The sequence below is a fragment of the Panthera pardus genome, unplaced genomic scaffold (assembly GCF_024362965.1).
Source record: "Panthera pardus isolate Hobbes unplaced genomic scaffold, ASM2436296v1 HiC_scaffold_26, whole genome shotgun sequence".
In the NCBI taxonomy this organism is placed as follows: Eukaryota; Metazoa; Chordata; class Mammalia; order Carnivora; family Felidae; genus Panthera; species Panthera pardus.
In genome coordinates, this window is record NW_026526832.1 from 15772412 (window position 1) to 15788140 (window position 15729).

Consider the following 15729-nt stretch of genomic DNA (forward strand, 5'->3'; position numbering starts at 1 on the left):
TTGAGTACAAAAGACGTTATCAAAAAACATAACAGATGCAGACATATAAAGTGGGTTTAAATTGCTTCTGGGCTTTTTCTATTCCTTGAGCTTTTGTGTGCCTGCAGTAACTGACCTAGGGTGAAATTCAGAAGCTTTTAGTTTTGACTCAGTTCCTTTTTCGATAATACCAACTTCTTGATTCTAGAAGGATCTACTTCCCAGATGTGTGTAGAATATCAAGGGTTGATTTCCTCCAAAGTAATAAAGGATGACTTGTTGCTGACGAATACTAGCTGGTTACCTAATATCAACAATAGAAGGTTAGTTGGAAAGGAGCTAGGAAGGAACTGAATGTTGCTAATAACATGGAAGAAAGTTCTGTTATTCAATGAGAGTCAGGGGGACCTAGTGGGCATTATGCTAAGTGAGAAAAGTCAGATTGAGAAAGCCAAATACCATATGACTTCAGTTATATGGGGAATCTAAAGAAACAAAAGAAGTGAACAAACAAACACAAATCAGAATCGGATCTATCCATACAGAGACCTGCTGGTTGCCAGGGGGAGGGCAGTAGAGGGATGGGCAAATGGGTGAAGGGGTGTGGGAAGTGCGGGCTTCTAGTTATGGAAGGAATAAGTGATGCAGATGACAAGTACAGCATAGGGAATGTAGTCAATGATATCGTAATAGTGTCATATGGTGACAGAAGGGAGCTACGCCTGTGGTGAGCACAGCACAATATACAGAGGCATTTAATACCTACGTATATGGTTGAAACCAATGTAATCTGTGCCAACTATACTAAAAAAAAATCTAATGAATCAAGAAAAAAGTCAGGGGCTTAGACATTTCTGAAAATACACCCTATGCCTTGCATCGTGGGCTCACCCAATAAGCATTTATTGATCCTTCTTGCACACCTGGCAGTACACTAGGCCCCGGCGACACAGCAGTGACGCAGTTCTGCTCCCCCACCCAGGGCTCACCACCCAGGCGTGGAAGACACTTCAGCCACCAGCAGGCTGGATTCCAGCTGCACTGAGAATGCCACGCTGACAGTCCTGCGTGTATGCTCCACGTTAGGGGAGAACCGTTGAAGAGATGATTTCTCTGCTGGGGAGTGGGTAACAGACAAGCGTGCTGTGGCATTATTGGCAAGTCAACCTCTTTGCCCCTCATCTTCTTTGTCTGGAAAGAGGAGATAATAATAACTTCCCTGCCCATCTTGCAGGGCTGCTATAAAGATCAAATGAAATCATAATACGCTATTCAGGTGTCAAGAATGTGATTAGGGCTGGATAACAATCTAGATGTCTGGGAGCACACGGGAAGGCAGGTCCTGCACAGCGATGTTCCGGGAACATAGCAAAATCTTGAATCCAGCATGAGCATATCTAAGAGGGAGACCAGTCTTAGGAAAGAAACAAAAAACAAAAACAAACTTCATAAAAGAAACCCACCTCCCCCCCGCAAAAAACAAACAAACAAACAAACAAAAAACAAACAACCTGAGTAATGGAATATTTTGCAAGAAAAGTGATTCTTTTTTTCTTATCATTTATTTGCTATTGAGAGACAGAGAGAGACAAAGCATGAGCATGGGAAGTGCAGAGAGAGGAGGAGACACAGAATCTGAAGCAGGCTCCAGGTTCTGTGCTGTTAGCATAGAGCCTGACACAGGGCTCGAACCCATCAACCACAAGATCATGCCAGGTACCCCTGTTTTTTTCTTTTCAAGTGAAGTTTGTCAAAAGTGAAAAAAAACAAAACAAAAAGAGAAAATGCCCTAAGGTACAGATCAAAATGCAAATTCAGGTGTGAAGCAAAGAAAGGAGCCCCCCATGGAGTGAGGCAGCCCAGGCTGGTTCAGGACTGGCAGGAGGACTTCTGCAGGCATCAGGACCTGCCAGGACATGTGTGTGGCCTGCCTGCCCGAGAACCCCTCCAAAGTAATAGAGGCTCGACAGCTGTTGTCTGGCCCTGAGCAGACCTCCAGAGAATATTCCAAAAGTTCTCCTGAATTGCTTTTCCTCCAGGGGGTGCTTGGACCCAAGGGAGCTCACTGTTCCAGAAATAAGGACTTCTCTTGGCAGTGTTTTCATTCTTCACTCTAGTGATTTCCCACAAGTGTTGTTCCAGAAGGGAAGATGCTTCTGTTCAGGGGGCCTCAGGACTCATTTGGCTTTTCTGTGGACTTTGAGACTTCACGTGCCCACACAGTGTCTATTATAAACCAAGGCATTCCTTAGGGAAAACAGGGTAAGTTCACATAGCGTAAGCCATAGTGGCCCTATTTCAAGCACCGAGATCCCATTCATTCAGCCCAAATTTGAGAATTCATCCTAACATTGAAAGCATATGCAGGAGATCTTCAGCTTGGGGATGTGGGGGGAGGAAATGCTTACTTTGGACTGTTTTCTTCTAATTTGTGACATGTTGAAAACTTACAGAGAAGGAAATGGTCCTTGTTTTCTGTTGGATAATGAGCAACCATAGAAAGTCAAAGTTTTGCCAAATCTCAGTATTACGGAGATAAACCAGTTACTATAGTTAGTACAGAAATAAAACCTGAATGACAACAAAGGCCCTTATTAAAAATTTATTTCACTTTTGTTTTTTTAATGCTCACAGTAACAGAGGAATTTCACGTCTAGATAGAGAAAGAGGCTGAAGGTCAGTTGCCTAACCTGGGTCTCATTTAATTCTTACTAGATGGGATTCTTACAAAGTAGGCAGTCACCCCCATTTCATAAATGAGATTGAGACCAAGAGAGTGATTTTTGCCAAAGGTCACACAGCAGTTCTAGAGCGATTATTTAAGCCTGATTACCCAACCCTCAACACTGAGCTCTTTCCTCTGCCCCCCACCTTTACATTGAGAGTCTCCTAGGACTTTGGCTGCAGTCTAGCCAGGAGGAAGTAAAGGGCTTGCAAAACTGGTTGGATCAGTGGATAGAGGAAAAGCCTGTCAACCACAGAGATGTGAGTGTGGTCAGGGAGTATTGCCCTAGTATGAAATACCACCCAGACTCAGTCCTTCTACCTCTCCCCACCTCCTTCCTCCTTCTTCCTTTTGGAGCACTTCTCAATCTTGCCTCTATTGACATTTAAAGACCAGATAATTCTCTGTTTTGTGTGTGTGTGTGTGTGTGTGTGTGTGTGTGTGTGTGGCGGGGGGGGGGGGGGGTGTTGTCCTCTGCATTGCAGGGTGTTTAGTAGCATCCCCAGCCCCCAATTTCTTATCCACTGGATGCCAGTAGCACCTCTCAGTCATGGTAAGGACATGGGAATATTTCCTCCCGCCAACCCCCCAGTTAAGAGCCATTGTTTTATGGTGACGGGTCATCCCACTTTGTCCTGGACTGAGAGGTTGGTCCCAGTATGAGTGTTTAAAGCAGGATAGTGGGGACCAAACAGGGACGCTTGGTCACCCTACAAGTGAGATTTCATCTCCTGCTTAAATAAAGTCTGTGGAGCAAGAGGGCATTGTGTTGACAGTGTCCTGGCAGTCTGCGGTTTCAGTGAGCTGTTGCTACGCCGACTACTTCTGCCTGATCCTCCTTTCTTCCTCCAGGTAGCCTGCGAGGGGCTCAGAGGAAGTGACTTCCTTCAAGTGACCTCCATCAGAGAGGCTGGCTGAGTAGCCATGTGCGTTGTTAGAGGACTGAAGAAGACGGGCGGGAACACTCGTGTGTGTACACGTGTGTGAGCTGGGAGGCACAGGTGGGTGCTGACCACAGAGAGCCTATGGCGCCGTCCAGGTGGGCGACGTTCAGGTGTGTTCACACCAGAAATTGATACTGGATGGGAGAAGGCTTTCAGCTCTGTGTTAAGTTGGCCTGTGCCTCTATGGTGTGGCTGTTTTAATTTATTGATATTGATATTGGTTTATTGTTGATATTTTGAAATATTCTTAGGAGTTACTCTGGGAGCCAATGAGAGGCCTTTCCCTGAGAGAAATAAACAAAAGAAAAACTTCAAAAATCGTTTGTTATCAGGATGATTTTTCTTGTGCTGTTGAGAATACAGGTGCAATAGTTGGAAATATTTGGGTTCTTGGCAAACTTACCAAGTACTACTAAAACGTATCATTTGCCTCTCAGGCACTCAGCTCTTGGGGTCATGCATATACCCATTTACAGGATGAAACCAGCTGAGTTCTGAAGACAACAATGCTGAGGTCCAATGCTAGGTTTTGCTTCTGGATCACTGGGCTCCGTGGCTTGTGACCCCTGTGGTCCTCCAGGCTGTGGGAGAATGAGTCCTTTGTCTAAGTGCTGAGTCTGGGTTGCTGTAAACCTGAATGGTAAAATGACAAGTGTGGACGTGGAGGGTGTGGGTCATTTCTACTACCGTGGCTCTGCACATGGCCCTTCTTCCTTCTGTGGCTGCAGCAGCAGGGAGAAGAAGCAGGTTCCATGAGGGCAGTGCTAATGACAGCAGGTCACCTGGCGGCAAGGCCCTCCCCTTCCCGGTTTCTGGGTTTCTTCACGGTCCTTCCACTGTGCTCTTTGACACAGGTGTGGGGAGGGCGATTTACCATGTAGGAGTGTTTGCATTTTTCTTGATTATGTAAACCGGTAGCTTTTGCCAAGAACACCCTGTGCCCTGAGGCTCTAGGCTGGTTTCTTCCCATTGGCTGGCCAGGTTTTATTTTATTGGGAGGTGTAGTTTCCAAGTTGTCAAGGGGCCATACCTGCTGGTGCCTCTTTGGAGCAAAGCACCTGGAGGCAGGGGGCCCACACCCCACCCCGTAACAATGACAGTGGATGAGTTGGTTTTCTTTGTGAATGGCAAAAAGGTAAGATCGAGCTGGCCTTTGGTCTGGCTTCTCCGCTCCCCCGAACGGAAGTTTGTCCTTTGGAAGAGGCCTGTTCTCTCTTTCCTATTCTCTTTCTCTCTCTCCCCTCTTTCTCTTTCTCCCTCCAAAGCCTTGCTGCATTTGGGGTAACACTGGGGAGAGAAAACCTTCTCAGAGCTAGAACACAGTCAAAACACTCCAGGGGCAAAGGAGTGGGGGGGAGGCAGGCGAGAAGAGCGGTCTGAGTTGCCAGCGACTCTGCAGCAGCAGAGACCCTGGCACAAAGCCGGAAAAGGGCACAGGGTCCTTCCTGGGTGAGACTGGAGGTCACCCACCACGCCTCTGTCTTTGTGTTTATTCCAACACATCCTGAGGCTTTCGTTGTTGTCTTTACTGAGAGAAGGAGCAGGAACTTGTTTTCTTGCTAATACCGGGATAGAAGAAGTTCTTAGCCTTTGATTCAGATATTTCACATACGTAAATGTGACAGCTAACTTGTGAGGACATTTACTGACATCTTGTGGCAAGCCACAGGTTTTTGTTGTTTTTTTCCTCCCGTAAGGGGCATGTTTCTCTCCCCTCTCCCCCTCCCCAGTATTGCAATAAATGTTTCTAGTCTCTTACTTTGATAAAATTGCCCCTTGGGTGACCTCCATTTTTACATAGGGATGTGGAGAAGGTAGGGGTTGTGGAGCAGAGGGGGCCTTATGATGTGGGTACCAGTCTTCCAGGCACAGCAAGGCTATGAATCTTTGCCAATTTCACTGCAGGTGAGGGGTGGGGGGGTGTAAGCACGTGCCTAGTCACATCCCCTTCCCCCCACCACTGCTGGGGTACCCTGGCCTGCTCCGGAAACTCAGTAGGGAATGAGAGGGACAGTAAAAGGACAGCCATAGTTTTATCTTGTAAATGGCCATGTGTCCAAGGTGCCCAACCCCCTCCAAACAAGGGTAGTTTTATCTGTTTTGCTCTATTGGCACTTTTGAGTTGAGAGATTGGGTGAGAGTTTGAGGTAATTTTCAAGAACGAAAATGTACTTCACAGGGCGGGTAGTGGTTAAATTGTCAGGATGTGTTTGTGTGACTAGCAAGGGAATTGCATGAGCCATGGCAACATCCATGCTCTGAAGACCGTCGGGTTCAGTTTGAGTGGTGCCACCGGGAGGCACTGAGGATGAGGTCAGCCGTGTTCTTCCGGGTTCTTGTGTCTCTCCCTGTAGATTTCTTTTCAGGACTGGCATCTGGCAGCTAGCCATGAGGCAGGGCAAACTTCCCTGTTGACGCTTGTGAGACTTTGGCATCTGACATTTCCAACAACTTTGTTGCACTCAGCGGTTGCGTTGGAGAGTGTCAAGAAACAGTAGAGTTGGCCTTCTGGAAGGGTTACCCGCACAAAGCATCTTCTGTGGCATTTTTCTGGTCAATGTTTGCGAGTGAGCACCTGGATTCAGTGACTTCCAAGGCCGTGTCTTAGTCTCAGATTCTATTATTTGTTATGCCATCAGTTTGTGTGTGACAGGACAAGATTCTGCTCTTCTTTGGGGATGGTGTGCTGTGACCCACTGGATCTGAAAAGGACATTTCAGGGTCCAACTGGCTTGGCAAAGCTGTGTCCCACGTATTTTCGTTTCACTTTAGAAGAGCAATTTCAAACTTCTAGATGGTGTCATCACATCAAACTCTACTATCCCTGGAAGCTTTTCCTATTGTCAGTGTCTGTGATGCATACTCAGGTTCTAAGTTATAAACCTGTGGCCTCTTGAGAATCTGCTAGAAAGGGGGAGAGGCAGTATAAGAAGTGATGAGGTGAAAGCATTGCTTGGGAAACAAGACCAAGCAGGGATTCCCAGGCAGATCAAGGCAGCTGTGAATAAGTTTGTTTCCATTTCTATTTCCAAGATCTTTCTATATCTAACTCTTTTGGTGTTGGATATTATGCAGAGAACTTACCAGAGAAGCCGCTGGAATTGGTGACTCACTCTTTTTTTCTTTAAAATTTTTAATGTTTATTCCTGAAATAAAGAGAGAGAGAGAGAGAGAGAGAGAGAGAGAGAGAGAGAGAGAGAGAATGAGCGGGGGAGAGCAGAGAGAGAGACACACACACACACAGAATCTGAAGCAGACTCCAGGCTCTGAGCTCTGAGCACAGAGCGCGATGCGGGGCTCAAACCCACCAACCGCAAGGTCAGGACCTGAGGCAAATTCAGAGGCTTAACCGACTGAGCCACTCAGGCACCCCAGAAATTAGTGACTCACTCTTAAATGTAAGCCTCTTATTCTCCCTGTGTGAGATCGTCCAGGACTCTGTCTCCACCAGCTCGGGTTCTGGACAGGGTATAAGATGCCACTGATCAAATACCTCAAGTGTTTTCTGTGGCAGTGATGGGCCTTGATGACCAGTGTCATATCCTCTGTTGTAGAGTCAGAGTTGGAGGGAAAGAAAGAACTGCCAAGGATTTTGGTGTTATCGTAGTGACAGTCATTTTGGTGGGTGGGATTCTAGAGGCAGTGACTCTGTTTCGTGGAGATTGAGGCACCTGGAGGAATCTGGCAGCTTTGGCACGTAGGGGGCAGCCAAAGGTGTCCACGAGTGATCCCCACAAGAAGCAGGTGGCAGCTACAGAGAGCCTCTCAGTGGCTTCCACTCACTCACTCACTCACCCCCATTTACAAGCTCCTCTGTGGACTAAGCCTGTGGGGTATGTACACACTAGAGGAATATGATCTCTAAGACCAGGCATCAGCCATTCAGGAGCTTGTGAACCAGTTAAGGAGAAGGATTTTCATTCGGCAAAGTAATATATTGCAAAATGTGTTTCACAGAAAACTCTCCCCATGAGATCCTCTTTTCAGATATTCTTTTTCTTTTTTAGAAGAGGGTGTATTTGTTTATTTTTTTTTAATGCCTGCCCAGAATTTTATTTTATTATTATTTTTTAATATAATTTATGGTCAAGTTAGCTAACATACAGTGTATACAGTGTGCTCTTGGTTTTGGGGGTAGATTCCCATGATTCATCACTTACATACAACACCCAGTGCTCATCCCAACAAGTGCCCTCCTCAATGCCCATCACCCATTTCCCTCCCCCTACCCCGCCTTCTTAAACCACTTAGCACAGTGTTGGCACGTAGCAGGTGCCCAATTAATGAGGACAGAATGAGTGAATGAGTACTAAAAGCCCTTAGAAATCCTCTACTGAAGAAGTTTAGTTTGTAAACTTTGCACTTTGAAATTATCTTAAATTTGCCTAAAACGTTGTAAGAAGAATACAAAGAGATATTACAGACTACTCACATTCACCAACTTAACATTTTGTCACATTTTACTTTATCATTAACTTTGTCATTCTCTCTCTCTGTACGTACACACACATACACCCACGCACACACACACGTCGAGATGTTTATATGGTACACACACGTATTAGATTTTTATGTATCTATTTATAGATATGCATGTAGATATATAGATGTATATAAGTACCTAATTAATTTTATATATTTATTTATGTATGTAATTATAGGAATAAATACATAGAGTATACAATTTTCTTCTTGAACCATTTGAGGGTAAATTTCTGATCTAATGCCATTTTACCTCTTAAACCAAGCGTAAGAATATTCTTATAGAGCCAGTGTCTCTAAAAATCAGGGAATGTGGTATTGACCTAACACTATTATCTAATCTGCCACCCCTCTGCAGCATATTCCAATGTCCCCAATAATGTCATTTTTAACTTCTCCTAGGGTCCCAGGGTCATACCACGGCAGGGTCCCAAGCCCGGGACCCAGGGTCATACTCCGGCAGTTGGTCGCCATGTCTGTTAGTTTCCCTCGAGCCAGAATGGCTCCTTAGCTTTCCTTGTCTTTTGTGACACTGAAGTTTATGAAGAGACTAGACCATTATTTCTTAGAATGTCTCTCATTTTGAGTTTGTGTCATGCTTTCTTTTGATTAGATTCAGAGTCTGCATTTTGGGCAGGAATTCCAGAGAAGCGATAAGTGGTTCTCAGTGCGTTGCATCAGGAGGCACATGGTGTCAGTCTCCTCCATTATTTGGGATGCAAACTCTGATCACTTGGTTATGGTGGCATCCACCAGTTTTCTCTAATGTAAGATTACTTTTTTACTCTTTAGAGTTAATCAATAATCCATAAGAAGATCCTCTGAGTCTATGAAACTATCTTGATCATCAACCTTTCACCCACTAGTTTTAGCTCCCATTGATGTTTCTTGACTTGGTCAGTTATTGTGCTGATTGCAAGATTAGGCTAACTGTATTCATTAATTGGAATTGTTCTGTCAGAAAGAACTTTGTTTCTCTCCAATCTGTTTATTTATTAGTTACCACTTTGGACTCATTAATTTTAGTTTTATTTAATGGGTTATAACCCATTAGAGCTATTATTTGTTTTGATGCTTAAATTTTATCAGAGCAATCTGCCGAACCCAGCATTTCCTAAGCTCATATCCCCACGAAGCGTCTGTCCTTCCGAATGCCCACTGGCGTCCTGTCGAGAGAGGATTCTGTGGAGTTTGCCGGAGCAACCCTATAGCTGTGCTGTGAGAGTGGTGCAGCCATTCTCTGTAGGAATTCAAGGAAGGTGGGACCAGGTGTGCCTGGAGTGATATAAAAAGTCTTTGCTGGAGAGGTTCACTGGAGTATAAAGTCTAGATTGTCAGGAAAGTAGAAGAGGAAAAGGCTGAAAATGAAGATTAGTAACATAATGGAAAAAGGCTTTGGAAGACAGTCTAAAGAACTTGGATGTTATCTTGAACATATGGGAAGGCACGGAAGGCACAGAACAGGGGACAGATGTGATGAAAACCGAATTGGATGATAAGCAGAAGCTACAATTTGGGGGGTAGTAGTAAGCTAAGAGGTTTCTTCCTGCAGGAAAGGAGGTAGGAATCTTTATTTGTGTGTTTATGACTTCTCTGAGAGAAAAGAAATAGCTCCTTGTGTGCACTTTGTAACCAGGACTTTGGACAAACTGGATCTGTGGGGTGTAATAAAAGAAAGCTAATTTGTTTTTCTACTTTCCTTGAAACTTTCTTCAAGGGGCAAATTCTGTCAGTTTTATGACTTGTTGGGTTTCTCCTAATCAATAAAGCAGTGCTGTGGTCATTTCTAAGTTTCCATACACAGTCTCAGTTCAGGATAGAGAGGTGAGGATAGCAAGAAAGTTCTCATCTAATCAGTGCTGGTTAAGATGGCTTCCCACCACGGGGAGCATTCAACTGTAAGTCTCACGACATCGGGCATGTGCTTTCCTCTGGCCTGCAGCTCTTCCTCAGTCTCCAGTTTAGGGAGGACTACTCCACACAGACTCTGTTGGAGGTCCCATCACCCTCTGCAGTCAGCGTTCTGGGGATGATTTAAACAACTCCACACCAACTTTCCCTCTTCTGCATGGACTACACTAGGTCCTCAGGCAACCCTCCACATCCTCTGCTTTCCCAAACTCTGAGAGTGCTCACCAATTCCAATGCTGCCATTTCTTCTTCAGTAAGCCTATCTCTAGCTTTTAGATATGCAGACCGCTATATCCCCTGTCTACAAGGGCTGTATGTTAGCTTCACATGTAGGGCTATGGAAGCCCCTCACAAAGTTTGAGGTGTGAGATACCTCCTCTCCTCAAGCTTAAGAAGATGTAAGTCTCACAGTACCATTCTCTGGAAAGAAATCCTTGTAACAAAATTCTCTTTAATCATCCTAATCACCCAAACCCTATTACCCTTGATAACATATGATGAATGTGAGTAGTGAAATAGGTTGTCATGGATTTCCTTTGACTATTTGCACTGAAAACTGGTACCTCACTTTGTAGACCACATTTTCATCTTGTTGAATATATCATTTGTGGACCTTTGGGTTGAGATCTCCTCCACATCTCACATGTGTTGATGTTATTGACTGTGCTAGCCCAACACACACAATACTCCCTGTGACCACAGGCCAACAGACTGGCTCTCTACCGTCTGAGAATGTACATGCTGGGAGGCATAGCCAGAGACCTGCATGCTGCCATTCTTAGCTGTCCCTGGCATTCACAGGTGTGACCTAACAGCTGGAAATGAGATGTTTGACTTTAAGGGGGCTCTGCCTTGGCCAGCCCAACACGGCAGGTGCAATACCTAAGCCCTCCGTGGTAGGTGCAGAGCAAAGCACTAAGACTTTTAGATTTGGAAAATATCAACATGTACACAGAACGGCTTGTAGTTCATATGTTCATTCTTGTGGAATTATCAAGAAAAAGACCTTGGTTTTCATGGTATATTTAGCACATCCCTATTAACTCCACATTCTTGGGCGAGACAATGGGTAAGTATACCTAGGATATCTTTTCTTTTTGTTTTTACTCTTATAGGTGGTGGAGAAGAATGCGGACCCAGAAACAACCCTTTTGTCCTACCTGAGAAGAAAATGTATCCTGACTTTGGAGGGGGAGGAGGCGATGGGGACTCATTCTCTAGGCCTTATGTCACTTTCTAGTGATGGGTGGGAGGCCGTGAAGTGTGGAGGACAGAGCCCTAGAGTCTGGCTCTGGGCCCCTGTATTGTAGCTCTGTCACTCAGCAGCTGTGTGACTCTGGGAAGTCATCTGAACTTTCCAGGTGTAAAATTATCAGCTGTCCAATGAGAGGATTCTTCCTGATGTTTCTTAAGATCTCTTCCAGGTAAGACTCAAGTGATGCCAGGGTTTAATCCAGGGCATGTAAAATGAAGAGCTGTGAATGGCCCTCATTAGTCTGGTAAGCCATTCCCCTTGAGGAGGGGGCCTTCCTCAAGAGATCCCTGTGGACCCATAGAGGGCTTCCTGGCAATCTTCCCAGCTCTGTGAAGACAGAGGGAAGGTCGGAGGAAGGGGTGTTCTTTGGGAAAGGATGCCTGAGTTGGGGAACTGTATAGAGGTGCCATCCATTGTGGAGATGGTGGGCCCCAGGAGGCACGGGACAGTGGAGTCCCGAGGGGCCCTTGGGATGCTCCTCTTCTCCCTCAGCGCAGGCAAGGTTCTGTAATATCTAATACCTTGTGGTCTTTGAAGGTAGGAAAGTACTCTGAGACCCTAGAACAGAAACAACAGAGACAATATGATAGGAGGTGGCATTTAAAGAGCATTTACTATATGTAGGTGGAGTTCAAGGTGATTTTCATACCTGATGTCACTGATGTCCATAGCAATTCCTTTGACAGAGGAGGAAGTGAGGCTGGCACATGAGAAGGTCCTGCTTCTTGCTCATGTTCTGGGCAAATGCTAACAGAGCCCAGGCTAAAGCCCAGAGCCAGGCTCTTAACCTCCCGACCATACTGGAAACTATTCAGGGTTGGTTGCCGGGATGATGCTCATCCTGACCTCCTCTCACCCCAGGGGCAGGGATGTCCAGTGGCTCATTCAGGTGATACGTCCTGGGACAACAAAGGATTTTTTCAGTTCTCACAAAAACAAGTCTGAAGTCCATGGCCTTACCTCTAGTTCACTCACCTCTTACCGGATGGTGTCTGGCTCTCGTGTACTTTGTCCTGGATTTTCCATCTGGAGAGCGCAAGTCTGGAGTTTCACAGCACATGAACTTGGTGGCTCTTTTGCAGAGGTGGAATCACTCAGTAGGCTCAGAAGACTGCACAGAAGTCTATTTCCAGCCTCTCTACCTGGGAGGTCTGAGAAGAGAGGCACATTCTCAGAGATGGTTGACATGAGATTTAGTTTTCTCATAAGGTGTCAAAGGCCAAAAATTCTCAGAAATGTCTGATCATAGCAATTGCTAGTTTAAAGGTCGAATCTTAAATGAAATCCCAAATGAAAGTTTTCACATATATGAAGGCCAGGTGGCTTCTTGATGTTGGTGGGGAGACTTCATTTCTGGGAGTTCTGGGAAAGAAAGAAAGAAAGAAAGAAAGAAAGAAAGAGGGAAAGAAGGAAGGAAGGAAGGAAGGAAGGAAGGAAGGAAAGAAAGAAGGAAAGAAAGGAAAGAAACAAAGAAAGGAAAGAAAGAGCCCAGTCTTGATCTCTACCCTGGATTCCAGAAAGATCCCTAGGCTAGAAGATTTTGTTAGACTTTGGGCTCCTACCATTGGTTTCCATGTGCCTCTATATTGTCTGAATTGCTGCTAATGACATATATTCTGATGAGTGAGAAGAATAACTTAGGGCACAAAGAGCATTTCCCAAATGTGTTTTGAAAGAGGTAGCTGCATGGTGAAAGAGGAGCCCCCAGATCTGGAGTCAGATGATAGTGTTTAGGCCCTAACACAAGGGAAATTGAAGGTCTGTGTTGCCTTGCAGGGCTCACATTACGTCCTGGGCCTCAGTTTGTTTTGTTTTGTTTTAATCTGTGGGGAAATAGTACCTCCTACCCCACTTGCTCACGAAATTATTGTGAAGATCAAATGTTCCCATGGGTGTATTTTTCAAGTGTAAGATACTATATCATCATTAGTTATTAATTTCATCTTGCCAGTGTGGGAAATGACCAGTGATAATGAACTCCCTCTTTGGCAGATAGCTGGATGGCTTAGAGGCCTGCACCCTACTGGGAAAGCAGGCACATAGATGGTGTGTCTCAGGCAAAGGGGCTGCTTTAAGTGCTGTTCTCTAGAATAGCCTATTCCTTAGGTGTGTTAACAAACTCAAAGTTATCAACTCCTGCCAGTGTATGTAAGAGATGGCTCCAATAGTGGTCCCCAACCTCAAAGAATCTTCCTTTTAATTTATGTTCACATAGCCTATGGGTGGATATTCAAAAGCCCCTCATCCAACCCTAATTTTGGTTCCTGGACTTCATCAACCCAAAAGGTTCAAGGTGAAGAGTTGGGACTCAGTAGGTCCAGAAGAGATCAAAGTCTCTTTCCGGCCGGAGTGGATTCATTGCATACCCAGCCAGGATGATGTGAGGGCTGCCCCACATGCTCAGCCTTTTAGGTGCCAGATTCACCAGCCCAGTGAGACCACAGGGTTGGGAGCCTAGAAGAGCATGCCAGGAAGACCCCGCAGTCAAGAAAAGTCTCCAGGATTGGAGAGCATTGGGACCCCAGTCCCAGGGAATACTTGGGTGCTGTCTGATGGGACCCTGATACCTTTCTTCTGTGCAGTGGGGATGATCCCATTCTCTGCCTTCCGGGGTGCAGTGCAGGCTTTTCTGGAGACAGAGGCTGTGTGGGTCTGCTACCTCCTTGGGTTGAGGGGCTTGAGCCTATGTGGGGCGATGGCTGGCTCTGCACATGCACTTCCCAGTGGCCCAGCAAAGACACTTCTGTGAGTTCATGTTCCTTAACCCTTGACCATCCAGTGGGGCTGAGCGGGACCAAGCTGGGCTGTGGAGAAGGGGGCTGCGGGGCTTGCACGGTGATGCTTTCCAAGTATGATCGTTTCCAGAACAAGATCATGTATCCTTTGCCGGCTACCTGATTGTCCATGCAAGGACTGTGATGCAGGGGTCAGGTTGTGAGTGTGTGTGTGCATGTGTGTGTGTGCATGCACACGAGACCTTTCTTGATGTTGATTTATTTTTGAGAAAGAGAGAGACAGAGCATGATGGGCAAGGGGCAGAGAGAGAGGGAGACACAGAATCCGAAGAAGGCTCCAGGCTTGAGCTGTCAGCACAGAGCCTGAGGCGGGGCTCGAACTAACAAACTGCAAGATCATAACCTGAGCCAAAGTCAGAGGCTTAACTGACTGAGCCACCCAGGCTCTCCTGAGACCTTTCTAAGATCCAGATTAATTTCCCATCCCACGAAATGCTTTACTTGGTCTCAACTGCCTATGGGATAAAGTCCAATCACTGTGCTTAGCACTCATGGCCCATAGAGGAAGGTGTGCCCCACCTTTCCATCTCCAGCTTTCTCCCTTCGTGGGACCAGCATCCCATCCTTGGGACAACTATGGACTCCTAACACTCTCTTCCCGCTGATTTCCTGGTCTTTGCATAAGTTGTTATACAAGTCTTAGAGTGCCCTTTTTCTAGGCCTTCTTTACTTGGCTAACTCTTGCTAGGTCTTTTGGACTGGGTAAAATATTACCTCCTCCGGGAAGCCTTCCTTGACCTCCTAAGGTTGGGTTGGGTACCCCTTGTCTGTGCAGGTCCCACAGCACCCTGTGCTCAGCCCTCCTGAAACGCTTACTATAAACTCTTTAGATTGCATCTTTATGCTGGCTTCTATTTTCCTGAGTTGACCGCAGACTTCTAAAGAGCATTGTACACACCTCCATTTCCTCAGCCCCCAGCAGAATGCCTGGCATGTGACTGGCCCTCAGTAACTGATGTTGAGTCAATGGATGAGGGGTTCATAGAAAAATGGATATCAGGAAGCTCTGTGTAAAGGGCTGTTGTCTCATGTTCCCCGGGGACTGCCCCTCCCTGTTCCCCACAGAGCATGGGAGAAAAGGAGGTAGCTGAGAGCTGGGGAGCAAAAGGGACTGGAGCTTCTGAAACTGCAGAGAGGCTTCAGAAGGGCCCTACAGAGAGAGGAGCATGCGCTGTGCCTGGAACCTGTGGCAACTTCCTCTTGACTCAGCCTCCAGGGTCGGGCTAAGAGGTGACTGCGGGTAACCCTGGCGCCCGTACTCCAGCTCGGAGGCCTAGGATGCACTGATGCATGCTCCATAGGACCCTGCAGGGGCTCGTGTCTCCCCGGGGCATGGCGGGGGGGGGGGCTTCCTTTGTTGCTAGCCCAGAGTCCTTGGTGGAGGCTTGAGGACAGCTGCGGAAGAGGCCAGAATGTAACGTAGAGTGAGGAGTAATGACACAAAGCATCTCAAAGTCTCTGATGGCCTGTGTGAACAATGAAATGACCTTAATCTGGGGCTCCAGCCACTTTTCTGTCAATGCCTGCCTGGCCCCCATCTGTTCTTTGCATCATGTTGCCGTGACGACTGTGGAAGGAATAGGAAGCACCAAGTCGAGGCTGCATCCTGTGCAGGTAACTGGAGGAAACAAAAGCTCA

General features: G+C 46.2%; 1 protein-coding gene across 2 annotated transcripts in view; it reads left to right on the plus strand.

Annotated features, from left to right (window-relative positions):
- The first annotated feature begins 4651 nt into the window (after positions 1 to 4651).
- The window catches only part of LOC109262396 (xanthine dehydrogenase/oxidase), a 59800-nt gene continuing 48722 nt past the window's right edge, over positions 4652 to 15729 (plus strand). For both annotated transcript variants that reach the window (XM_053891031.1, XM_053891032.1), the window contains exons 1-4: positions 4652 to 4783; positions 11157 to 11214; positions 14076 to 14172; positions 15597 to 15705. In XM_053891031.1, coding sequence (XP_053747006.1) covers positions 4742 to 4783; positions 11157 to 11214; positions 14076 to 14172; positions 15597 to 15705 — 306 coding nt within the window. In that variant the 5' untranslated portion in view covers positions 4652 to 4741. The remainder of the gene's footprint in view (positions 4784 to 11156; positions 11215 to 14075; positions 14173 to 15596; positions 15706 to 15729) is intronic.